Raw genomic sequence first — 24787 nt, 5'->3', positions numbered from 1 at the left:
AAATATCGTTTAAATTTTTTATGAACAGAAATAAAATTAGAAAGTTTTTTAAAAATAAAAATGAGCCATCATATCATATATTTACAGTAAAGTTACCATAAAAAAAACCTAAAATCTTGATATATATAAAGATCGCATCATCTATAAATAATCTGTAAATATAATATTTATAGACAGACATTCACGGATCATATTTACAGAGATTCGTGTTGAACGGTTGGATTCTAATTTAACAGTTTTCATATTAGTATGGTACTCATGCAGGATCTGATTTTTACACTGTTGCTTCAATAGTGTTGATATATTCATTTCTTTTTCCTCAACTGCAGACGTTGACGTATTCATATATATATATACCTATAGTGGAAGAACTCTGTCCAAGCTATCGTTCCATGATTGTTTATTAAGTGCTGCTTGTATTTTTTTAATGCATGGCCGTCTCTTGTACGTTTTGATTGTTTCCAAATTTTTTTTTTTTTATTGTTATTACTTTTTATTTTCTTTTCTGTTTTTTTCTGTTAAAGTCTATCCTATTTTTATTAAAGGAATGAGTTAAATTTGCAAGTAAAATCATTAGTTTGATTAAAATTTCATATTTATATTAAAATATATTACAATTCACTAATCTCACGTAATCACAAAGCAATCATATACAGTAATCTGAAAAGCCGTGATTATTTTAATATATTTTTTTTTTCTGGAAAAAAATTGAAATATTTCCTCTATAATTGGAATCCAAACCATGAAAATTCAACATCTTGATTGAATTTGAAATGAAAAATATTCAACATTCAACCTCATTTCAAAGAGTAGACATTTACATGCTAAAACTTTGAAGACATGAATTATAAGCAAATAATAATATAAGAGAAATGAGATACCATGCCATCATATAAAGGCAACTAACAACCTACATTCTCAAGCATACTCAATATGTTGAATTGGTATCAGATGCAAAACCTTTCTTAATCCATCTCCGGTACTCTGCAATATAATGTTATTCTCTCATATATCTATTTATTTATCTATCTATCGATCTAAATATCTAAATATCGAGATATCAAACACCAATTTTTTTCTTCCCCTCCGCATTTCTTCCATGGACAGATCACTGTCGCGTTTCTGGTTCTGGACTCAACCGCGTCAACCAGCAAGACCTGCAGCCCGACGACAACCTTCAGCAAGGCCACCACCACCCCGGAGAGATCCCCGAACTCCTACGCCATCACCTCCTGAGAGATCTCCTCCTCGCGAGACCACTGAATCACCACCACTATCTCGAACACCTTCAAAACGACAATCTTCGACCCCTGATGCCTCTCCAGAACCCACATTGTCTCGAACCGACTCAAAGAGGAAACTGGAGAGTCCAAAAACCTCCAGGCCTCCTCCATCTCCGACATTCTCTACTGAACAAACACAAACACAAGCACAAGCTATTCCCCGGGTACATGAACCGAAAGAGTCTCCGAAGGATTCAATAGAGGTACAAACTCCAAAAGTCACTAAACCTCCTCCATCTCCAACATTCTCTACTGAACAAACACAAACACAAACACAAACACAAGCTATTCCCCAGTTACATGAACCGAAAGAGTCTCCAAAGGATTCTATAGAGGTACAAACACCAAAAGCCATTAAACCTCCATCTCCATCTCCATCTCCATCTCCATCTCCATCTCCATCTCCTTCCTCTGCACGAACACAGGCCCCGGCTATTCCTCAAGTGCATGAACCAAAACAACCTTCTAAGGATTCTATAGAGACACAAACTCCAAAAACCGCTCCATCTCCATCTCCATTCCGTTCTCGATCCCCATCTCCAAAAACCAGTCCATCTCCATCTCCATTCCATTCTCGATCCCCAACTCCAAAAACCAGTCCATCTCCAGTTCGAAGTCCATCTCCGACTCCATCTCCATCCACATATCTAACTCCAACTCCATCTCCCTCCCCGTCTCCAACTCCATCTCTATCCCCAACTCCAACTCCATCTCCGTCCCCGTCTCCGACTCCGACTCCAACTCCAACTCCAACTCCGTCTCCGTCTCCATCTCCGTCTCCGTCTCCGTCCACATCCACATCCACATCCACATCCACATATCTGTCCCTGTCCCCGTCCCCATCTCCAACTTCAAAAACCACTCCATCTCCAGTTCAAAGTCCATCTCCATCTCCAACTCTACCTCCAACTCCACCCCCGTCTCCAGCTTTACAAACCACTCCATCTCCAGTGCGAAGTCCATCTCCAACTCCAACTCCAACTCCAACTCCAACTCCAAAAACCGCACCATCTTCATCCCCAGCTCGAACTCCATCTCCATCCACACAAACAAAGGCCCCTGTAATTCTTCAAGCACATGAACCAAAAGAACCTTACAATTCAATAGACAAACTCACTCCAAAAACCACTAAAACTCCATCTCCATCTCAGTCTCCAAAATTTTCTTCACAACCAGTTAGTCAAGCATACGAGAAACAAGTTCAGCCTAGCACTCAAGTACAAGATGAAATCCTAAGCCAGGTAACTTCCCAGCCAGTTAAAGAACCAAAACAGCCAGAGGGTTTGGAGCCTAAATCAGTACCTACTTATCCTACAGAAAAGCAAACAACCCCAGAAAATGGAACCATGGCAACAAAAGAAGAAAAACCCAACATAAATATACAAGAAGACCAGAAAGAGGAAAATATCGAGGAGCCTCCCAAAAGCCCGGAAAGAAAAACTAAAATCGTAAGCATTCAAGACGAGGAGCACAAGCCAAAACCAGAAATGGCAATGCCCGAGATGCTTCAGATAGGAATAACACAAGAAAGGGAGCAAATAATTGAACCAAAACCATCAAGCATCAGGTTAGATTCTGAGCCACCAATTCCTCCTCCTGATGCAAGCAGGCTCATAACCAAAATGAGAATTTCCAAGCAAAAAAAGCGGGATGAGCAAGATGATTCAGATGGTGAGGAACCAAGAAGAAATGGTTTCAACGGAAAGGAAAGCAAAATCAAAATTTCAGGCATCCCTCCAGATTCATCTCCCACAGGCGAACAACCCACGTTTCAAGCAGAGATAAAAGAAGGAATATCCAAATTGGTTGAGAAGCTGAGCATCAACCATTCTGAGTTACTGGGTAACGGAAATGGTGTTACCATTGTGACATTAGCAGGTGAAAACAAGGGAGCATCCATGGTTATTGGTTTCGATCGCTTAACCAAGGACAGCTCCAACAATATTCAAAGAGAAACACAGGCAAACAGAAATGTCGACAAGAAACAAAGGGAAGAATCTACTCATGCAAGGGATGAAATCCCACCAATCAGTGCAAGCATAAACAGTAATGTCCAGAGCGTCAACAACTCACTACTGCATGAAAGTTCTTGCAATGAGGAGAATCCAGGAGTACACTTGGTTTTCTCAAGCAAGCCAATGACGCCGGCAAAAATGAATGGAAAGCCAGAAAGCACTGAAAAAGTTGAGGCTATTCCAAAAACAGTCCAAGCTCAGAAACTGACCTATACACCAAGAGTTAGAAGACGATGCCTTCGAGGACTTCTCCTTGAATCAAGTGAGAGTGATCAAGAGGACCCTCAAAAGCCCCAACGCCATGGATGCCGTGTCCGCTGCGATGGGAAGAACAATATGAAGGCTGACATTGAGGATGCCTCGGCAAGCATCAACAATGAGAGGAATAACAATGAGAGGAATATCAACTAAGCTATCTGCAAAGCATCATCATCTCGAAAACGATTGCATAGGCAACATTGAGTAAAATATATTGTGTATACAATGACTTTTTCAACCGCAAAAAATGTATTCCGTATCTTAATGATGTATAGGAAATAGTAGTAATAAGCGGTGCTTGATGATATTGGTAAATAAAGTTGCTTTCTGCACATTATATCTTCAATGAGTTTTCCAACAAATAAAACAAGTTTGTCCTTGATAATATGAGAAAATTTTTGTTCCACAGACCAATGGGACATCAGTCATCTCTACACAAACAACAAGAAAAATGCAACATAGTAAAGAACTAGAGACTCAGTGCTATGTTACCTCTTGTTTGAAGATAATGTGAAAACACAATTTGCAGCTCATCCATGCTTCTCCACTTCCTTTCACTCACAAGAGCATATCTATACATTATCTTCGAAGTAACAAAAACATAATGAGATGATAAGAAAAGAAAAGGATGCCTTTGTTTTTCATTCACATGCTGGCTTGGTATCGAAACTACTCAAGCATATAGCAAATGCCTGAAATGCTGATAGTGGATACCGGTAGTCCATGGTGAAGATGTCTTTCCCGATTTTTCCAAATTGAAGTATGACCTTTTCTTGCTCCACTGGAGATATATCATGGGAAGGATCAACAGCTGCCACAAGCTGGAAATTCTTGACAGAGGCTACTGTGACCCGGCCTCTAAAGTTAAGACACCAACATTGTAGCTGTTCATGCCATCTGGGTGACTTGTTCTTCAGGATCAGAGGCTCACCTGAGATTCGAACAGGCGTTGGTGTCTCAGTGAGACTTGTAGAGGAAAATTCTATAATTGAATCCTTGCCTTTCGACACTGACAAAGAAGAGAAATGTTCATCTATGGAGTTAATGAAGGCAGTAGGTGTTGGAGCGGTTCCTCCTTCCTGAATTACAGAGAATGGAATGGAATGCATGATGCATTGCATTCTCCTTGGCCCTCTGGTTCGGAGGACATTGAGTTCATAAGTTATGGTGGCCACATTGTAGTTACCTGCAGGCACCCTTGGGGATACCTGCTTTGAATGGATCCTCCGGCTTGACCGACTGCTTGACACAACAGGTGTATCAGGCGGAGGCTGACTGTCATAAATAGTGAACTTGGTGCCAAGGAAATTTGACCTGATTTAATTTTTTTCAGAAAAAAGAATTAAGAGTTTGATAAGATGGAACTATGCGACAAACATGGAATCCTATGAGACAACTCACCTCAGTTTTCCAATATAAGTGCTGCTAGCTCGGGAGAAATCATCCGGAGATAATGAAATCACAAACTCTGTGCAAGTTGCACGCCTAACTCTGCGAGCGGCGAGCAAGAGTTTGTCATTCTCCTCTTGCAGTGCTGCCATTTCAATAAAATCACATTAGCAAAACAAAATCATCATCAAACACTTGTAACTTTGAAGTCATTCTTACACATATCATGCCAAAACACTTTAATTTCCACCCAATCACAACATCAAAATCTATAAAATCTACAAAGAACTATGCATGGAAACAAACACAATGGGTGACAAACTGATATAGAAAACAACGACATCCATGAATAATTCCCTTTTTCAGTAATTCACTCGGAAACGACAAGCAAGATAATATTGCTAAATGTGCATATACCAGTATTTTCAGAACTATCATGGGACATACACGAAAACAACAAAGCAAGAAACAAAATCTCATCTCTTGTATTTAGTTCAATGAAACAAACAGGATGAACAAACAAATGAATTGAAAACTTCATTAAATTTCAATGAGAAGGAATATTTTCAGAACTATCATTAGACATACACAAAAACCACAAAACAAGAAGTAAAATTTTATCTCTGGTATTCAGTTGTATGAAACAAACAAGATGAACAAGCAAATGAATCAAAAATTCATTACAATTCAACAAGACAAACAGGAACGAGGAACAGCGTCTCACCGGGGCTGAGTCCCAAATACAAGCGATATGTAGACGTGGCCCTCTCCCGTCTGATGAAGCACTGGATCGGAGAATCCCTTGGCCCAGGCTGTCACAGAACACGAGCACAACATCACTATCACCATCAATTAAAAAATAAAAAAAGACCAAGTTTTCCAAAGCTTCAAATGAAACACAGTACCAAAATCACCATTATACCTGCTTGAGAGAAATGGGGAATGTGATGCGGCCGCACTGCTCCGGCGTGAGAACTATCTCCTTGACGATCTCGCGCCAGGAACGGCAAACTGAAGCGCAAGCAACGACGTTCCTGCGAGCAGGCCAGGACACCTCGCTGGCCTCCACGCGCTGGATCACGTCAAGCAGCAGCTCCGGCGGAAGGCTGGCCCACCGACCTTGATGCCGGTGCTGCAAAAGGGGCTGCCAATGAAGCCGAGCTCCGCTTCGGCTTGGCCCTGCTCGGCTGTCCATCGTGCTGTTGCTCCTCCGTGACATGCTCCCCAGCCCATCTCGCATCTCCTTCAGCTCCCGAACTATGCTCTTGAACGACATTTTAGCAGCTTGTTCCTCTTACTTTTATCTCAGATCAGCAACGGCGATGGATTTCTCGAATCGGAAGCCATAAAAACTGGATCTTTTTTGGGGGAAAGAGGAGAGATCTCGAATTTCTCCATTGACAACCGATTTCTCCAAACAAGAAGCGAAGTGGAGATTCTTTTCACGAATTTCCAGAGATTTGGAGCTCCAAATCGATTACCAAAAGAAAAAAAAAACAACGAAATATCAAAGCATCTAGATCGAAGAACAAGAGGAGAGAGAATTGTTTTTGGGGAAAACTCCAGATCTATCACCAAACCCCGAAGAATTTGAGATCGGATCCAACGAAATCGAGGCAAAAGGGAGGAGAAGGACCTCGAAATCCGAACAAAAATCCAATTTTTCACCCCCAATGCGAACAAGAAGACGAGAATGATAAGAAATTTGACAGAAAAGAACGGCCTTGAATCCAAAGAACAAAAACACCTCAAAATAATAATAATAATAATAATAATAATAATAAAGAAAGAAATTTCTCTCTATTGATTGGCACAAAACCTTCCCATTTTGTCCTCTTCCCAAAATGCACCTATTCCCAAACTAAACTCTTCTCTCTCCCTCCCAATTCCTCTGTCTCCTTCCTCTTCATATAAATTTGAAAATTAAAAACTGAAAACTGAAAACACAGAACACACACTCTGTCTCTTTTTTCTGTCTATGAAATATCAGTATTTGTATTTAATAAGAAAATGGTAAAAATAAAAATTTCTCTCTCTTGAAGTTAAATGTGGTTCACATTCATTCATTCATTCATTTGACAGTTTTTTGAGGAGGAGGTGCCAGCAAAGCACTTTGTCTGATAACCAAAAAGATTCCATCCTGACACACACAGTACAACCTCTTTTAAATTTACCGGAAATATAAATTTATTATTATTATTATTATTTTGAAAATTGGATGAGTGATTCAGCCTTTTTATTGTATAAATAAATACATAAATAAATAAAATTTGAAGCACGTGAATTAACTACTCGTATGGGAGAGTGGTATTCATTCCTCTGCTCATTGAAAATTGAAAGTTGAAATACCTTTCAATATAATAAAGGATGATTCGTCCTTGTTAGATATTTTTTTTCGCAAATGTGACAAATATCATTAGAGGTGTGTGCAGTGACTGAGAATTAATTATTTATTAATATATTTTTATTAGGTGACAGATGGTTTGAGTTTCAAGCTCACACGCACAATTAAAGATCTGTTCACTCCATTATGTCTAGTGGGATTTAAACTTGTTCATATTTAATATATATATATATATATAGTAATAAACATCATCCGCAGATGTTCATAGATGATAATAAAAAATAAAAAAGAAATAATGTGTAGAAAAAAAACATTGGTGTTTTGAGAGAATATTGAGTGTGTGGCATGAATCATAATTGAGAGTTGTTAGATGTTGATGTAATAGCTTTTCGGGGAAGTGTGTAGATTTCTACGCATATTTTTAGAAAACAAGTCCCTATACATATAAATGTCCGCATATGACAAAAAGTAAGAGAAAGGGTATGTGTGTGGGGATCAGAACTTGGTGCAGTTGGAAGCGGTTAGATGTTAAATCACGTCCCTAGAAGAAGCGCCCTTGTAAATATATATATATATATATATATTACTAAACATAGTTAAAAGCATCAAACAAGTCCTATTAAAATACAAAAAGCATAGCAGGCTGTACAGAGTCCTCCTGATTCAGCAAGGGAGCTGTAATGGATGTGAAACAACATAAATAATAAAAAATGAATGTATTATAGTAAATATCCAACAATATATGTAAAAAAGTTTTAATCTCGTCAATGATAAATCCAAAATGAAAAAAATATATAGAAAAAACCAAAAAGAAGAAAGGAAAACAAGACATCGATGTGCCTTTATTGGAGTCCAATGAATGCATGATGAGGAAAATGAAAGTGCAGTTATCCCATTTCCTTGGATCACATCTTGGTTCATTGTATCTCTCAATTATTTCATTTTATTGCTTCTTATCCTAACCAAATAACACTCATCTTTTCTCTAGTGAATAAAAGAAGTCAAGGTAAATAATCATAATAACAATAAATTGATAAGACTCCTCTTCACTAAACTCTCACCATCATGAAAGCTTTTGTCTTAATGATCCAAGCATTTTAATTAATGAATTATGGCTTATCTATTTTTATTTGAAACAATAATACTATTCATCGAAGCTTTTGTCTCAATGATTACATGTTCTTTTTCCGGCTATCTGCAACATCTTAATCTAAAAGAGCAAACTTGCACCCTATACTACCACCATTAGATGCAAACTTTTATTTTGTTAATACTTTTTTGAACTTTAGTGAAACAACTCCGATCCAATCATCTCTATACTATAAGTGGAAGAAGAGTGATGCTCAATTGGAAATCTATCTATTTTGTTTTTTCTATTCACTTAATTAATATTATTACTGATGATTAGAGTGATCAATTTCTAATTATATATTTTATACCTAATTCTGATTTTTTTTTTTAATGAAATTTAGTGGTATATTTATTTTTTTATGATGTTAACAATAAATATAAAAATTACACAAGTCACAATAATTAAACTCATCAAACATGTAACTTTTAGTTACTACAATTATTTGATTGATTTGATTGCAAGAGCTATGTTGTTGAGAGTATGTCATTTTAGATTTCTTGAAAAGGTCTAGTGAGTTTCAATCAAACAGCACTTTTTAGTACTATGTAATCTTGAGCTCATGAAACATTCAATTGTTATGTGGTGAGTGGCATGATCCCTTCAAATGAAAAATTAAGAAGCCTGCTCTGTTTTGTTCCCTCTTGTCCACTTCTCACTCACCCAATTATTATGTTTGGTGGTCATTAAATAATAATAATAATAATAATAATAATAATAATAATAATAAACAGATAAGTATAGAGAGAAAGTGATTAATAGAAAGATGTCTCTGGATTTCATGTTGAGAGATCAAACAAGTTTGTTTAGATAAGATTACTTAGTTTCTCTAATGTCTTGTCATCATCAAAGACAAGGAGATCATGAGACTTTATATTATAATCTTATTCTTCTTAAATTTTTTTTTTTAAGAATATAATAATTAATTCATTCCAGGCTGTGCACCAAGGTTTCCACCTTGTTTTCTCAGAATAAGTTTTTGAAATTTTGCTATGTTTTTTTTTTTTAATAATTGTCATTTTACATTTTTTTTTAGTTTATAAAAAATTATACACCGTATTCACTGTTACATTTTCCTATGTTCCTATATTTATTATTATTATTTTTCTATATTTACACTGTCAATCAACCAATTATATTTATTAGCTCAACATTACAAAAACATGGTTCAAAACCAACACTAAAAAGAAGCTTCACCAGTACAAATAAAACCTGGATTATAATATCCTAATTTGTCTCCTCATGGTAATTAATGCAACTATCAGACCAAAACATTTTAACTCCACCTATTTCTTGTTTTCCTGAAACATCAAACTTCCTAAACCAACCAGATCATTCTTTCCAAACTCATCCATATTTTAACATCAGGTAATCTCATTCATGATACATGTATTCCACTATACTTCTCACCAGTTATTTTTTTCTTTATCACAGCTTTTCACTTAATTCTTCATATATATTTATATATATCTCTGTTCAGCTACCCCGTTCTACATAATTCTTTTAAAAAATATTTTTTATATTTAAACATCACAATCTCCTTGACTTGTCCAAAAGCTTCTTCAGCAGTAATTCTTTTTCCCTAAAAAATGAGACAATTCCTTGCTCTCCAAATGATGTAAACACTAGCAGCCAAAAATGTTCTTCTAACCTTTGCTAACAAAGATTTTCCACCAGCTTTACGAATAAACCAGCTAATTTCTCTCGCCCATAGTAACTTGCTATATTTACACTTCTTTTGTATTTTGTTATAGATTCTTATCGATTAAAATAAGGAAAAACCACCCCTTCATCGAGTGGTTGGTTATCCCATCTTCCCATAATTCAAAGATAAAAAGCTCAAATCTATTACAAGTTTTGTAAACTCTTTCTAATTTAAAAAAAAAATTCTTTAAATTTATAAAATCTCTAAAAACATAATTTTTAGAATGTTTACTTTTAAATTTAATAAAATTACCTATTATTTTATCCCCTTGTAAATACTCTTATGTCACACTTATGCTCAAGGGCAAGAAAGGTCAACGGTGATCTTCTCTCTTTTACACTAATATTAACAGGCTCAATCCAGTGTCATTGTAAGACTTCAACCGTTATCTATATTGAAGAGTATTATTAATATTTTATTAAAATATCAAAAATAAATAGGAAGAGTTAAAAAAAAAAATGAATGAAAAATCAGAGAGGCCAAATAATGAGGAGTTTTTAATAATTTTTTATTTTTTAGAAACTTTTAATTGCATATATCTATAATTTATTTACATTTAACTAAAAATAAATCACACCATTTAAAAAAAAAAAACAACAATAATAATAATAGTTGGAAATAAACAAATAGTTCTTCTGAAGTTAAGATATTCACAAAAAACCCCTATGACTTTGAGTATTCCCAGATGACCCTTCTTTTTTCTGACAGATTACTTATCAGACCTTACTGACATAAAGGTGACTAATGTTGACATAAAGGTAACTAATGTTGACAAGATTGCCTCTCAGTTTTTTAAACAGGAACACATAATTTTAAGCGAAAACTTATAATTTTAAGCGGAAACCCATATTCTTACGCGGAAACTCGAAGTTTTAAGCGGAAACCCATATTTTTAAACGGAAAGTACATGTTGTAAGATAGAATAAACTGACAAAGTGAACTGTATTAAGTTATTAACTGAAAAATAACTTGTCAGAAAAAAAAGGGACTGTCTGGCAAATTTAAATGTCAGAGTTCTGTCTGGGATATTTTGAAACTTTGAAGGAGTTATAATTAATTTTCCCTAATAATAATAATAATAACTAAAGTTGCTGCTTTGGCTTAAAACGCGCCACAAGGCACACAACCATGAAATGTCAGAAGCCACACAAAAATGAAAGCACCAACTTTTCATCATCTTCTCATGGATTCCAAGCAATTCCATTCTTGAGCTTCCATTCTTAAGATTTTCAATTCCATGTCTGCTTCTCTCGCTGCTTCCGGGAGGACCTCCCTTTTTAATCCTCACCATCGTGCCTTAATCACCAAGAAGTTTCTCCCCAATGGTAGTTAGCTTTAAATTTTTCTTTATTTTTGTTTTTTTGAAGTTTATTTGTTTGATTTTTGGATAAAGTTTGAATCTTTATTGTGTTGGAAGGAAGATCAGCTGGAATGCCAAGGAGGAGCTTTGTGTCTAAAGGGATTGCAATCTCAGTCTTCTGTTCTTTGTTAAGCGCTACTCCAGCTCAAGGTCATTGCTTTTTGTTTACTTTTGATTCAATTTCAGTTTAGAGTATTTGATTGTGGTTTTGATTGTATGAATTGATAGGGATGGAGAGATTACCATTCAAACCAGAAGGATATAATTTTTGGACATGGAGAGGTCACAAGATACACTATGTAGTGCAGGGAAATGGGACTCCAATTGTTCTTATTCATGGTTTTGGGGCTTCAGCATTTCACTGGAGGTTTTCCTCATTCACTTGTTTATTTTTAGTATTTGAATTAATTGAAGATGTCTACCAAACTTAGAATGTTTATGCAATTGAGCAATGTGTGATGAGATTCAATATTATATACAATGTATCAATTTGCTTGTCATTTGATTCGTGAATGAATGTGTAGATATAACATACCAGAATTAGCAAAGAAGTATAAGGTCTATGCTTTGGACTTGCTTGGATTTGGTTGGAGTGATAAGGCGGTCATCGAATATGATGCAATTGTTTGGAGGGATCAAGTTTCTGATTTCATGAAGGAAATTGTGAGAGAACCAGCGATATTAGTCGGAAACAGGTATTATATTGCCTGCTATATGTCAATTGATTTATAACTTTGTTCCTCTTTGCAGTGTGTGTTTCAGTCTTCTTAACTGAATTTATCAATGAAACAATTAGTATTTGAATTTATCGTGCTTCGAATTGATTCTTATCTGTCAAAATTGTTCGAAAAAATTTTGACTTCGGTTCATTATATTATACACTTGACTTGATGAGGTATCTATCTTGTGGCATTGTTATTTCTGTTATAGATAGAGTGTTTATGGGATGAGCTGACCATCAACCAACACTTGCTCCAGTCTTGGGGGATTTACAGCTTTATTCACGGCAGCCGAATTGGAACAACAAGTTCTCGGACTTGTTCTGCTGAACTCTGCCGGACAATTTGGAAGCCCGAGTGCACAAAACACAAACACTGAAGAACAATCAATCATAAACAAGTTTATAATCAATCCGGTGAAAGAAGTTCTGCAAAGAATCATCCTCAGTTTCGTATTTTGGCAATCAAAGCAACCGGCTCGAATTGAATCAGTCTTGAAAACTGTAAACCACTCTTTACTAACTCACATTCATCAATTTCTTTTCTTGAGCAATCATAACTGAAATCTAATTACTATAACTATTCAGGTTTACATAAACACCTCCAATGTCGATGATTATCTTGTGGAATCTATAACCAAGCCTGCCGGAGATCCCAATGCCGGAGAAGTTTATTACAGGTAAATAAAACCCACTTGCTATGTTCATTCTCTTCTTGACAAACGAAAATGTCGCATACGGTGAAATACATGAACCAAGAATACAACTTAACACGTCGTTTATCGTATTTTATTTTCAGATTGATGGCAAGATTCATGACAAATCAGACAAAGTATACACTGGATAGTTTACTGAGCAAGCTGTCATGCCCATTGCTGCTGCTGTGGGGAGATTTGGATCCATGGGTAGGGCCAGGCAAGGCTGCAAGGATTAAAGAGTTCTATCCAAATACTTCAATTGTGAATCTTAAAGCAGGACATTGTCCACATGATGAAGTTCCTGAACTTGTTAATGGAGCTCTCATTGATTGGCTCTCATCTCTGCAACTCAATCCTGCTCCTCTTCACACTCTCTGATCATCTTCTCTTTCTGTTTTACTATTATGATTTTTTTTCACTTGCTGTTGTAATTCTCTCCAAATTTTTATTTTACTAACTTTTTGGAACTCAAATTGTAAGAGTTTTTATATATTTTTAGGGATATATCTTTAAAAGAAAATTTGATGTGAAATATTTGTTAATTAGTGATTAGTGATTACTTTATTATTATTATTTTTTTTGAAAAAATTGGATAAACTACTACTATTAAGAACTGAAAAGTATAAAAGTACCCACCAGAAAAGTGGTTACAACCATAACAGAAAATAACAACACAACAAAAACACCACTAGATGTGGTTCAACAACACAGAATCCCACACAAAGAAGCTCAGACAGAAGGCAAAACACTTCCTCAAAGCACCCACAAAAGAAAGTCTAGCCTGCGCTCTACTCGTGAACTCCCTCTGAGGAAGACCCCTGACCGGTCTCCTCCACCCTCGACCTAAGAATGACAGACTGTGCCGAATGCTATTGATAGAATCTAATGGTTCTTTCCCATTTTTGGATAGAAATAAATCATAAAATTCACTGCAATTTAATAAAAAGAATATAATCCAATATTAAATAGAGAAAATTATCTTGGGCGTAGTCCAGTGGTTCTTACGTGCGGAGGTCTCGGATTCAAGCCTCTCAACTTACAAATGTATACTGAGTTCTCTGTGAGAGTTGTATTGCCATTTTTCAGGATTGCATAACAAAAAGATTTATTTTTGAAAAGTTGTTAAACCATGTAATTGGTGCATCTTTATATATACTTATCCCTTAACATCTTTTTATGGAAGGTGCTTGTATACTATTGTAGCATGGTTGATTGTTAATATACCTTTAATAAAAACTATATTTGTTGATATAGCACTTAATATTTTTATTTACAGTTAAAAGTCAGTTTACAAAACTTTGTTAAAATATATATTAATTATTATTATTATAATATTTCCTCGAGATACACGAGGGGGAAAGAGACAAAATGATTGTTTAATTTTTTATAATTTTTTAAAATTGATTTCTAACCATCAAGACATATAATAATATAATTTAATTAAACATTTTTTTAAGTAGATTTGATCTAAATAGTAAGTAATCATTGAGTATTAATTTCATATTAGCACTTTAAGATTCGTGTCTCCTGCGCGAGATCCAGAGCTTGATCAGCAGCAATGGCAGCGGAGAAGACCAAAGTCTTGGTGATCGGCGCCACCGGAAGGCTCGGCCGGCACCTCGTCACCGCAAGCCTCGCCGCCGGCCACCCGACCTTCGCCCTCGTCCGTGAGCATGCCTTTTCCGACCCTGACAAATCCCTTCTCCTTCGCTCCTTCTCCGACGCCGGCGTGACCCTCATCAAGGTCCCATTTTTTTTTTCTTTTCTTTTTTCAAAGCTTGGATCTTTTCCATTGATCTGGATTTTTTTTTTTTTCAATTTTGCTATTTTTAGTGTTTATGTTGATTTGAAATTCAAATTTCCCCATTTGTTAGGGTTCCTTGAATGATTAACAAAGTATTGATTTGAAATTCAAATTTCCCCATTTGTTAGGGTTCTTTGAATGATTTACAAAGTCTTCATGAGGCAATCAAGCTAGTTGATGTTGTGATTTGTTCCATTCCTGGAATCCAATGCCTTAATCAGCAACTTCTAATTCAAGCAATAAAGGAAGCAGGATGCATCAAGGTAACAAACACTAGATTTGCTGTTTGTTTATGTTATGATTTATTGATTCTGACCAGTGACCACCCATGTTATTGGATTCTTATTGATTTGGTTTCAAAAAACCCTAAAATTGTGGAAAGTTTCTTTTTTTATAATTGTACTTGTTGGATTTAGCATTATTCAGCATTCATTATATTTGCTTCACTGCCTCCTTGTGAATCTATATGCATTATTAGTATTGTTCATATAAAGTGAATTTGTTGCTGATTTTTTCGCGCTTAATCTTTTGGATTTTGTGTTACATGGATTTGAAAATATGATTTGGAGGATTTCAAAATTTGGATTTGGAGAATGAAATAGGGAGAATAGTTTGAATGTGACTGTATGGAGTTGTCACAGGTGAATGAAATCAAGATTTCGACTTTTACCCAAAATTAGTTTACATTGAAATCAGGATTTGAAAGGGTCTTTGCATTTGCAAATTTCTTGCTACAATGAAATAAAAGTAAAGGAATGCCCCGCTTTTTAGTATTTGGAAATCCAGATAATCTAATAGAGCCAAGCAAACTCACCCTTGAACGGCTGATGAGCACCGGAACTGACAACAAAGTCAAGTGTAAATAAGTATATGATTAAAGAAACAGATTATCACAACTAGATAATCAACACTGTAAACATAATTGTTTTCTTCTGGAAATGCTGAAAGGGCATTGTATGGTTAAATTTTTGCTTGTAAATAATATGATCGTTCTCGAGTGATGCAGAGTGAAATTGATTTAGTTATGTTTTGCTTACTTGAACAAGTAAAATGCAGAGGTTTATTCCATCGGAGTTTGGATGTGATGTTGATAAGAGCCAAATTCTTGGCATGGACCATGGGTTTTATGAGAAGAAAGCTGAAGTTCGCCGTCTTATAGAGAAAGAAGGCATTCCACACACCTACATCTGTTGCAATCTATTCATGGGCTATTTGCTTCCATCATTGGTTCAACCAGGCCTAATAAAACCACCGAGAGACACAATGAAAATCTTCGGTGATGGAAATGTTAAAGGTCAGCTTGTAACAGAGTTCTTGCTTATTTATGAAGTGATTTGAATTCGAGGTGGCTGTTTATGTCTTGTTTTAATGGTGGGAAGGTTTTCTGCAGCTGTCTTTGTAAAGGAACTTGATGTAGCTACTTTTACAATTAACACCATTGACGACCCGAAGACATTAAACAAAGTGTTGTATTTGAGGCCTCCTGGCAATGTTGTTTCATTTAATGAACTCGCTGAGATCTGGGAGGCGAAAATACAGAAGAAGCTCGAGAAGATTTACATACAAGAGGAGCAGCTTCTGAAGCTCATTCAAGGTAAACCAATAATTAGAAACTGAAGTCACTAGATTTATATATGAAATTTCATCATCTAAAGGGAATATGCTTGTCTACATTGCAGAGACACCATTTACCGGCAAACGGGAACTGATCTTCATCTATTCTGCCTTTATAAAGGGCGATCATACTTACTTTTGCATCGAAGAATCTTCAGGTCTGGAAGGAACCCAGCTTTATCCAGATGTGAAATATACGACTGTTACCGAGTTTCTAGATTCTCGACTGAGTGAATTCTAGGCAATGTTGGTTGTATTCTCTTTTCTCATTCAATTGTAACATTTTGGTGAAACTGATAAGAAAAAACTCTCCACATCTTTGAATAAATAACACAGATTTTCAGTATTAATCTTGCAATGGTTGCAATCAGAAAGAAACAGAGATTGACCTGTCATCCATTTTCGAAAGTTTCAGAAAATCAAAGATCAAGAGAAATTGCATGGGAATCTCATTCCTCAAATATGCAAATGCAATGCAGAAAAAATCAATTAGAGAATTCAGAGAATGAGCTTTTCCAAGAAAAAATAATAATAATTTGTATAATGGCTTGAAATTCACTTGAAATCAAATCATACAGAAACAAAAAGAAAAGAAAATTTCCACTTTATCTATGTGTTCCATTCCCTGCCACCATTGTTGGAGCTGGAGCAGGAGTTGGTGCTTCTGTGAATGATGATGATGATGATGATGATGTATTCCTTGTAAGGGTCTTCTCCAACAACACCATCATTCTCCTTACTTTAACCTCAATCCTTGCACCTCCTATTTATTATTATTCCAATGAAACTCTTAAAAATCCATTGAAATGAAAAACAAAATAAACAAAGCTTCTCATAAACAAAAACAATAACCTCACCCTGAGAAGCCTCCATGTTTGTTTTCTTTGATGCTAATGACAATGAAACCAAAGTTGGTGTGATAATGGCAATCAAAGCCCACAAGAAGAACACCAAAACATAGCCTCTTTGTGGCATGTCTTCAAAGATCAGAGAAGAAGAAGAAGAAGAAGAAGAATAAGACTTACAAGAAACTTGGTTGGCAATGTAGAGAAAAACAGTGAGAAGAACATGGACCATGGACCATGAAATGAAAAAAAAAAGAAAAAAGAAAAGAAAAGTGATACAAGAACTATACCAACCATTTTAAATGTATCAAAATTATGCTAAGTCAGAAAGGTTTTTAGTATTAAAAAATATAAAAAGCTTTAGAGGTTTGGAAGTGGTTGAAAGGTTGCCATGCCTAAAGACTATGATTGATAGAGAAGGATTCCTTCTTCTATTTCTATACATCACCTTCCAAACAACTCTTCATTTAATTTACATTTTCTTATTTATTTATTAAAAAAAAAACCTTATCTTTTACATTCATACCCCTGTTTTCATACTATGAATTTTATATTTGAGATTGTTATAAGGACATATATGTAAAAGAAAGAAGAACAAGTTAAATTAACAATGATCAAAGATTCATAAAGACTTATTAGTGCTTAACTTCTCAAAGGAACCTTTTTGTTAGTTGAAAAGAAAGGTCTATAATAGAGATAAAGCAGAGGTTGTGCCACCAAAAATTGTCACACTTTTTATTAATGAAATGATTTGATGAATTTGAAGAATATAAGAAAAGAATTATGATGGAAATTAATGGATGAGATGAGATGAGATGAGATGATTGATGGGCCATTTGGCTCAATGAGAAAATTCATGCTCATCACACTTGGAAGAGAAGAAGAAGACATTGAAGTGCTTTGGTGGGAGGTATCAATCACACTTGAAAAAGTCAGGGCAGGCAAACTAGTTATTATGTTAACCACTTTGTTTTAGCTTTTTAGCAATTAAGCATCTTTCTCTTCTTCTTGCACACCATTATTTCATTCCTTATCTTATCAAATCCACATTCTAAATAATTCTACATTATATGTAAATAAATAGTTTTTTTTTCTATAATGTAAGTTTGTTTTTGGTCTACAAATCATACTTTTATCTTCATTTTTCTTTTCAATTAAATAGGAATGATTACTAAACTTTAAAAAAATTGAGTAGTTTTGGTTGATATTAAAAGATAAATATTTTTTTTTTAAATTTCAGGAAGTAAAATTATTATTTTTAATTAAAGTGGATAAACCACAATGTTATAAATTAAAACAAAGCAATCACAAATAAACAAAATAAAATATAATACAAGAACAACACTAAATATGAGATAAGATTGTATAATTCAATAATGGTGAAAGTAAGGTTATATAGAAGATAAAAAAAAAAATAGGCAATAAGAGAATATTAATGATATCCAAAAACAATCACCGGAAATCAATCATCCATTATAGATGGCATAATAGTAAACAAAAGGTTGTACACTAAAACGAATTAATTTATATTTGCATAAAAAAATCATAGCAATATTTTTTAAAATAATAATTAAATGTCATTTGATTAAAAAGTTGATTGGCAATAATTAAAAGTGATTAATAATTTAATATAATCTTAGTAATGAGGAATGGGCCAATCAAAAGAGTAATCCAGGGTGTTAATCTTTACTTAATATAATTTGGTTACTTGATCTAATTGTTTAGACTTTAGAGAGTGAAGATGCATGTGATGAGATGCTTACTAGGGTGCTTGTCAACTACTATTTATCTACTTTAGTTGGTCCCATGTTTTGCTATAATATGAACCTCTTATGCCATTCATTTATGGCTCCCAAGATTGATCTTCTCATCCTCATCTTTGCTATTGTCACATTACTATTATTATTAATTCAACTTTTCTCAATCTTTTGATCCTTTATGATTTTTTTTTTACATTATATTAAAAGTGGTAAACTATATTCATTTAAAAATAAATAAATAAGTGTAATATCATAACGGAATAACTCGGTCCATCTAATTTTAGAAATTGTTTGTTTTGGTGATTTGGTCCATACTATATGTTACCTTGTGATTTTGTCTTATAAAAGATAGAGATTCAAAATAATGAATAGAAACACATGATTTTTTTTTTTTTTCTTTTATTCAATGCAGAATTATTTTACATAATGTTAAATTTAATTAAAATCTGGTTAAAATATCTAAATAAATATTTATTATATAAAAAACGTATTTCATTATATTTAAAATAAATGTTTCAAATTAACAACAGCAAAAAAAATTCCAAAATTCCAATCTATTGTTAGTGCATGAGTATTCCAATTCCATGATAAGAATGTTTATGATGAATTTAATCAACTTTTTAAACAGATAAAATTAAAACCTATTGTCAAAAAATTAAATTAAATTAAATTAAATTAAATTAAAACCCTACTTGCTAGAAGGAAACTTAGAACATGAAAAGATAGTTTTAATTCAGCCAAGAAGAATGCCAAGTCAAAGAAAAACAAATAGTTCCCACACTTCATTCATTGTGCAAAGTTCGTTAAAGCCAAGAAAAACATTTAATCACTAAATTTTGTTTGCATATTATTATTAAGTCATGAAAAAATGATTTTAATATTTTTTATTTTCTACCAATTGTTCTCTTCACTCAAAACAAACATTAGTCCTAATAAAGTCAAATATAAACATCAATTAACATTGTGGAGATCTCTAATTCTAACTTTTTTTTTTTTAATGTGTTCAAAGAATTTTTTCTCTATTTTTATTGTGGATTGACACTGACTCCTTATTTTTAATATATATATATATATATTATATAAATGCGGGTAAATCACGTGTTAGGAACATGCACAAACGATGAGAAAAATATTTTATATAGAAGACCAGATGCCAATAAACCAGACGATTATTAACTTATTTTTCTATAATTACTCTTATTTAAAAATAATTATTATTTTCTTGTTTTTAATCTATCAATTAATAATTAACATAATAGTTGCGCTGGATGGCGGGAAAGCAGACAAAGAGATAGTTTTAAGTTTGGAATGCTGGAAAGCCTTAGGAATTTCAGGAGCTCAAACAATAAAAACAATAGTTTAAAATCCTTCTCCTCAAATGTTACGTCCCTTCACTATGTTCCTTTTTTCCTTTAAAATCCCTCCCAATTCCATTGTTGTCTCTTGAGCTCTTTTAAGCTCTCTTATCTATTTTTATTTTCTTATCTAAATATTCATCCTTACTTGAAGTCTTGGATTAAATCTTGAGGTGCAATCTCAAACACTTTTCTTTATTCATAGTTTTGTTATCTTTAAACTTAAAATGATTTCTTGTTTTAATGATTTCCATTGTTTTTGTTTTCTTATTTTTATTGTAAAGTATTTGTTGTAGTCTTTGAAGTCTAAAATTTTAGTAAACCAAACATATTGTTTGAGCTCAATTCAATCGGAATATTTAAGCAGATAGAATGAGAAACTCAGGCTTATATATTCAAATCTGTATTTCTTTAAATTAACCAATGTGAGACTATTAGTTGCTCTAACTTAAACCGTATTGATCTTTTGATGAATTTGATTACCGTATTCAAATCAATAGTGATTATGAATGAATTTATATGTTGTAGTTTATTGGTTTGGTGATGGAGAATAGAATGAGGCATAAAAGAAGTGGTTATGAACCTTCGGATGTCGAATCCGAAGAAAGTCCATGGCATGCAGGTCTATTGACTTCAGATCACAGAGCTAGAATTCATATAAAAGAGGAAAAATCTCCGACTAATGTTTCGAGATCTAGTCCGGCAAATAGAAGACATAGAAGGTCACCTTACAAGCCAAACAGAGATCATAACAATGTCATTGGTGTTTCTTCGGAAACACAACGAGATTCGAGAAGAAGTATTAGTCCTTTGGAGGTTCCTCGAACTTTAAATCGGCATGTTTCTCCTTACAAAAGTCCTAGACATGTCTCTCCTTACAGAAATAAGAAAGACGATGAACATTTAAAAGTTTTAGTACGCAAGCAGAGCCAAAGAACACCTTCGAAGCAACGCAATTATGCAGAGAATGTGGTTGATGATCGTTATCGATCGAAATCTGTTCAAAAGCTGAGAACAAGAGATCAAAACGAGCAACATTTTAATTTAAATGGTGTGTTAGAACATCGCAAAGGCCGGAGTAGAACACCACCGCCGCCGATTAAAACTTCAATGATCCTTAGGAACAAAGATGATGATGATGATGATATTGAGTGTAGAGAGAAACCTGGGATTGAGATCAATGAAGTGATTGCCAACATGAAGCTATCAGAAGCTCCGCCTTCCGATGAATTGCTTAGGGAAAGCACTGAATCAGTCTTGACAGGTGATATCTTCTTCTCTAAAGTTCAAACAGCTCTGCAGAAAAATCCTCAAGTTAAAAAGAACAACATTGAAAACAATTTGGCACCAAAATTGAAGGTGGCTTCAGAGATTAAGCCAAAAGTTAATGAAATTTTGTCATCTAGCCTTATCTCGAACTCGAAAACAAGCTCTGTTTATACAACTAGTAATCAAAGTAGTAAGTGGAGTACCAGTGGCAGTAGTTTTAAGAATTTCACGGCAAATAGACAGAAAAACCAAACAGATGGATGGATTGCATGCATCAGAGGAGGATCATGTAGGAGATCAAAGTCACCGGAACAGAAGCCATTAGATGAAGCTTTGTTTATTGAGAAGGCATTTGTTGTAGAGGAAGTGAGACAGTTCTGGGCTGACAAATATCGGCCTCGGACTTTAGATGGATTAATTTGCAACAGAAATCAGGCACAACATCTCAAGAATTTGGTGAGGTTTAAACTACAGCATTAAATTTTTATGAAGATGGATTGAGTTGAATGAGTCTTTTATTTGTTTCATCATTTTGTTTCTTCAGATATCGCCTAAAGATTGCCCAAATATTTTGCTCAAAGGACCTTCAGGTTCAGGCAAGAAATCTCTGGCCATGGCTTTTCTGCATGAAATCTTCGGCAACTCTACCTATAAAGTAAGATATATTATATATATATGAAAAATATATACAAAAGATGATTTATTCCTGTTGAATTGTGCAGGTGTCTCATGATTTAAGGCATTTCCTGGTTCAGGTATTAATTTCATTTATATCTGCATTGATAATTCATGATCATATTGTTTGAATTTCTGAAAATAATGCCAATGATTTGATAGGACATAAGCCCAATTCAATTCTCTATTCCGGTGTCTTCAAGTCCTCACCATTTAGAGCTTGATTTGAAGACTGAATCAGAGAAGATTAGATATGCTCTAATGGCTATTGTCAAGGAAACAGTCACCAACCGCTCTCTTTTGGCTGAAGTTAGTGATTCAAGTTTCAAGGCTGAATTCAAAGGTCATATATATATATATATATATATGCATGCATTTAATTTTCCGAAGAAATTTTGACTAATGTACTCACCAGTGACAACCGGTTATTTGTTATTCCAGTTCTTGTTCTTCATGGAGCTGACAAGGTCACTGAAAGTGTTCAACACCTGATCAAATGGGTGATGGATTGTTATTCTGATGCATGCAAGATCATATTGTGCTGCGAGAACGATACGAACATTCTTGATTCTGTCAAGAAACGTTGTAAAGTCATTACCGTTACCGCTCCTGACAACTACACGGTAACGATCGATCTAATATAGAGACTAGTGTAATATAACATAAATATATAAGATCGATCTAATTTGTTTCAGTGTCTGTACTTTTCTTTTAGTTCTTTTGTTTGGTTGTCTTGTTTCTGTTCTTTTTTTTTAATAAATCAGTGGTTTATCCACTTTATTAAAAAAAATAATAATAAACTTCTTTAATGATGTTTTGCAGATTGTGGAGGTTCTTAATCAGGTAGCAAATAAGGAGAGGATCGAATTACCAACGAGTTTTGCAGAGAGAATTGTGTCGAAATCCAAGAAGAATTTGAGACATGCTATTATGGCACTTGAAGCATGCAAAGCACACAAGTATGAGAGTTAAGAATAACATCGATAATTCGATAATTTTGAATTCTTTTTAACATTGTCTTATTGCTCATTGTTATGTCTATGTTTAAGCTATCCATTTGTGGATAAACAACCAATTCCACTTGGTTGGGAGGAATCTCTGATTGAATTAGCTGCAGAAATTCTAGATGATCCATCACCACAAAAGTAAAAATGAACAACTTTTTTACTGCAGTAATAATTCATTTTAAATCTATACATAATGAATTCATATGCTGTTTGTAGGTTATTTACTGCTCGTGCGATGTTTCAAAGATTGCTCGGAGAGTTTGTTCATCCCAGACTGATCCTATTGGTAATTTTGATTCAATCCAATAGTATGGTTTGCTTATTTATTTACATGGTTAAAATTTATTTATTTAGTTTTTTTTGGGAGATTTCTGATGATGTTTATGAACTCATTTTTGCTGAAATTTCAATGATGCAGAAACTAGTGGAGCAATTTCTTAAAGGGATTGAAACTAGTCTCAAAAGAGAACTTTATTATTGGCATGCTTATTATGTGAGTTAAATTGAATAAACACATCATTTGTTTTATAAATAATAATTTCTGCATAACTGCATCAGTTTTCTGAAAGAATTTATTAACTTTTTCAGGACAAAAGATTGCCAAGAGGAACAAATGCTTTGCTTAAATTAGAAGGTAATTAAATACTAATTAATTACTGAAACTTTATGTCAAATTTTTGTTGGATATGTTCAAATTAATTAATTAATTGTTTTGAATTTGGTTTGCAGAATTCACTGCAAAGTTTCTGAGTATTTCCAAGAGGAGCATGTCTTTGGTTAATTCTGCAAATTGAATTCCCTGACATTTGAAGACTTTTTTTTTTCTTTTATTGTTTTCATTTCTGCATGAATTATGTACATAATTAACCACATTAAAAATATAAAGAGCTTTAAGAGTATCACTGTATGAATTTCAAATTTTTAAAGTGGAGCAATGAATTGAATCATAATGATAAACATAAACTTGAGAAGTTCTTATTCATTGCTCTGTTATTATTTGTTTATCATGAATACAAACTTTTATCAGATTTGTTTGAATTTATGAAAAATTAAAGTGCATAAAAAAAGTCAAATGGGAGTTGGCTCTTGTTATTAAGGCCCAACTATTCAAATGGGGTGCTATGTTATTTATTGTCCATATTTGGGACTTAAATAATACTTATTTAACTAATTTTTATATATACATTCCGTGAAACTAATTAATAAAAAATAATGAAATGCTTATTCCCGTAAGTGAAAGTGAAAGAATTAACCAAAAAGACTCTATTCTTGCATTTAAAAGAAACTATAATTTTTTTCACCCTCATTGCTAATTTTTTTTTATCTGTCTCTCAACTTTGGATTTAGTCAAAGCAATTAACCTCTATTTACCTATTTATTACCGTTTATAATAAAAAACCTGCTCACATCATTGGTGGATTATATGACATATTTTTGAATCAGCAATGCAGTTTATTATATTTTTTTTTCTCTGTTATTTTCTGATTTGTAAAGTGTTAACAATTTTTTTTATTAAAATTATGATTTATTTATTTTTATAAAAAATGTATAAAAGAGGA

The 24787-nt window shown here is 33.8% G+C and overlaps 6 protein-coding genes across 8 annotated transcripts; 4 read left to right on the top strand and 2 right to left on the bottom strand.

Annotated features, from left to right (window-relative positions):
* The first annotated feature begins 802 nt into the window (after positions 1-802).
* LOC120280426 (cell surface glycoprotein 1) lies at positions 803-3709 on the top strand. Its single transcript, XM_039287271.1, has one exon. It carries the CDS (start codon positions 995-997, stop codon positions 3707-3709), a length of 2715 nt encoding a protein of 904 aa, XP_039143205.1. The 5' UTR covers positions 803-994.
* A 154-nt stretch (positions 3710-3863) lies between these two features.
* On the bottom strand, positions 3864-6476 carry LOC120280293 (tubby-like F-box protein 5). Its single transcript, XM_039287068.1, has 4 exons — positions 5868-6476; positions 5670-5757; positions 4958-5090; positions 3864-4870 (listed from the first exon to the last, which is right to left on the bottom strand). Exons 1-4 carry the CDS (start codon positions 6219-6221, stop codon positions 4198-4200), a joined length of 1248 nt encoding a protein of 415 aa, XP_039143002.1. The 5' UTR covers positions 6222-6476; the 3' UTR covers positions 3864-4197.
* Positions 6477-11249: 4773 nt separating this feature from the next.
* On the top strand, positions 11250-13451 carry LOC120280148 (pheophytinase, chloroplastic). 3 transcript variants are annotated; one of them, XM_039286890.1, is made up of 7 exons: positions 11250-11448; positions 11550-11633; positions 11712-11850; positions 12008-12178; positions 12462-12705; positions 12790-12881; positions 13001-13451. In XM_039286890.1, exons 1-7 carry the CDS (start codon positions 11361-11363, stop codon positions 13275-13277), a joined length of 1095 nt encoding a protein of 364 aa, XP_039142824.1. In that variant the 5' UTR covers positions 11250-11360; the 3' UTR covers positions 13278-13451. The 3 variants fall into 3 exon arrangements, with proteins under 3 accessions (XP_039142824.1, XP_039142823.1, XP_039142825.1); XM_039286889.1 differs by having other exon boundaries at positions 11541-11633; XM_039286891.1 differs by having other exon boundaries at positions 11260-11448; positions 11545-11633.
* Positions 13452-14409: 958 nt separating this feature from the next.
* LOC120280069 (probable pinoresinol-lariciresinol reductase 3) lies at positions 14410-16667 on the top strand. The gene is made up of 5 exons (XM_039286792.1): positions 14410-14643; positions 14832-14966; positions 15760-15997; positions 16094-16297; positions 16383-16667. The coding sequence occupies exons 1-5, from the start codon at positions 14458-14460 to the stop codon at positions 16556-16558; spliced, it is 939 nt and encodes a 312-aa protein (XP_039142726.1). The 5' UTR covers positions 14410-14457; the 3' UTR covers positions 16559-16667.
* Positions 16668-16786: 119 nt separating this feature from the next.
* LOC120280070 lies at positions 16787-17517 on the bottom strand. The gene is made up of 2 exons (XM_039286793.1): positions 17175-17517; positions 16787-17080 (listed from the first exon to the last, which is right to left on the bottom strand). The coding sequence occupies exons 1-2, from the start codon at positions 17392-17394 to the stop codon at positions 16923-16925; spliced, it is 378 nt and encodes a 125-aa protein (XP_039142727.1). The 5' UTR covers positions 17395-17517; the 3' UTR covers positions 16787-16922.
* Positions 17518-20390: 2873 nt separating this feature from the next.
* LOC120280993 lies at positions 20391-24153 on the top strand. Its single transcript, XM_039287951.1, has 12 exons — positions 20391-20450; positions 20806-22002; positions 22091-22201; positions 22269-22301; positions 22384-22564; positions 22663-22844; positions 23044-23180; positions 23271-23366; positions 23445-23514; positions 23647-23721; positions 23817-23862; positions 23958-24153. Exons 2-12 carry the CDS (start codon positions 20821-20823, stop codon positions 24020-24022), a joined length of 2178 nt encoding a protein of 725 aa, XP_039143885.1. The 5' UTR covers positions 20391-20450; positions 20806-20820; the 3' UTR covers positions 24023-24153.
* Positions 24154-24787: the final 634 nt, after the last annotated feature.

This window comes from Dioscorea cayenensis, chromosome 17 (assembly GCF_009730915.1).
Source record: "Dioscorea cayenensis subsp. rotundata cultivar TDr96_F1 chromosome 17, TDr96_F1_v2_PseudoChromosome.rev07_lg8_w22 25.fasta, whole genome shotgun sequence".
Taxonomy (NCBI): Eukaryota; Viridiplantae; Streptophyta; class Magnoliopsida; order Dioscoreales; family Dioscoreaceae; genus Dioscorea; species Dioscorea cayenensis.
This window is presented reverse-complemented; position numbering and strand designations above follow the sequence as displayed.

Bases quoted from the DNA above. Each gene is read 5' to 3' on its own strand.
- LOC120280070 (XM_039286793.1), bottom strand. From the start codon at position 17,394: ATGGTCCATGTTCTTCTCACTGTTTTTCTCTACATTGCCAACCAAGTT. The intron at 17,081-17,174 runs GTGAGGTTATTG...AATAATAAATAG, and splicing joins AAACATGGAGGCTTCTCAGG to GAGGTGCAAGGATTGAGGTT.
- LOC120280148 (XM_039286889.1), top strand. From the start codon at position 11,361: ATGTCTGCTTCTCTCGCTGCTTCCGGGAGGACCTCCCTTTTTAATCCT. The intron at 11,449-11,540 runs GTAGTTAGCTTT...TTGTGTTGGAAG, and splicing joins CAAGAAGTTTCTCCCCAATG to GAAGATCAGCTGGAATGCCA. The intron at 12,179-12,461 runs GTATTATATTGC...CACTTGCTCCAG, and splicing joins GCGATATTAGTCGGAAACAG to TCTTGGGGGATTTACAGCTT.
- LOC120280993 (XM_039287951.1), top strand. From the start codon at position 20,821: ATGGAGAATAGAATGAGGCATAAAAGAAGTGGTTATGAACCTTCGGAT. The intron at 22,202-22,268 runs GTAAGATATATT...TGAATTGTGCAG, and splicing joins TCGGCAACTCTACCTATAAA to GTGTCTCATGATTTAAGGCA. The intron at 23,367-23,444 runs GTAAAAATGAAC...TGCTGTTTGTAG, and splicing joins GATGATCCATCACCACAAAA to GTTATTTACTGCTCGTGCGA.
- LOC120280293 (XM_039287068.1), bottom strand. From the start codon at position 6,221: ATGTCGTTCAAGAGCATAGTTCGGGAGCTGAAGGAGATGCGAGATGGG. The intron at 5,758-5,867 runs GTATAATGGTGA...GTTCTGTGACAG, and splicing joins TCCCCATTTCTCTCAAGCAG to CCTGGGCCAAGGGATTCTCC. The intron at 5,091-5,669 runs GTGAGACGCTGT...TTGAAATGGCAG, and splicing joins GTATTTGGGACTCAGCCCCG to CACTGCAAGAGGAGAATGAC.
- LOC120280069 (XM_039286792.1), top strand. From the start codon at position 14,458: ATGGCAGCGGAGAAGACCAAAGTCTTGGTGATCGGCGCCACCGGAAGG. The intron at 14,967-15,759 runs GTAACAAACACT...AGTAAAATGCAG, and splicing joins AGGAAGCAGGATGCATCAAG to AGGTTTATTCCATCGGAGTT. The intron at 16,298-16,382 runs GTAAACCAATAA...TCTACATTGCAG, and splicing joins GCTTCTGAAGCTCATTCAAG to AGACACCATTTACCGGCAAA.
- LOC120280426 (XM_039287271.1), top strand. From the start codon at position 995: ATGTTATTCTCTCATATATCTATTTATTTATCTATCTATCGATCTAAA.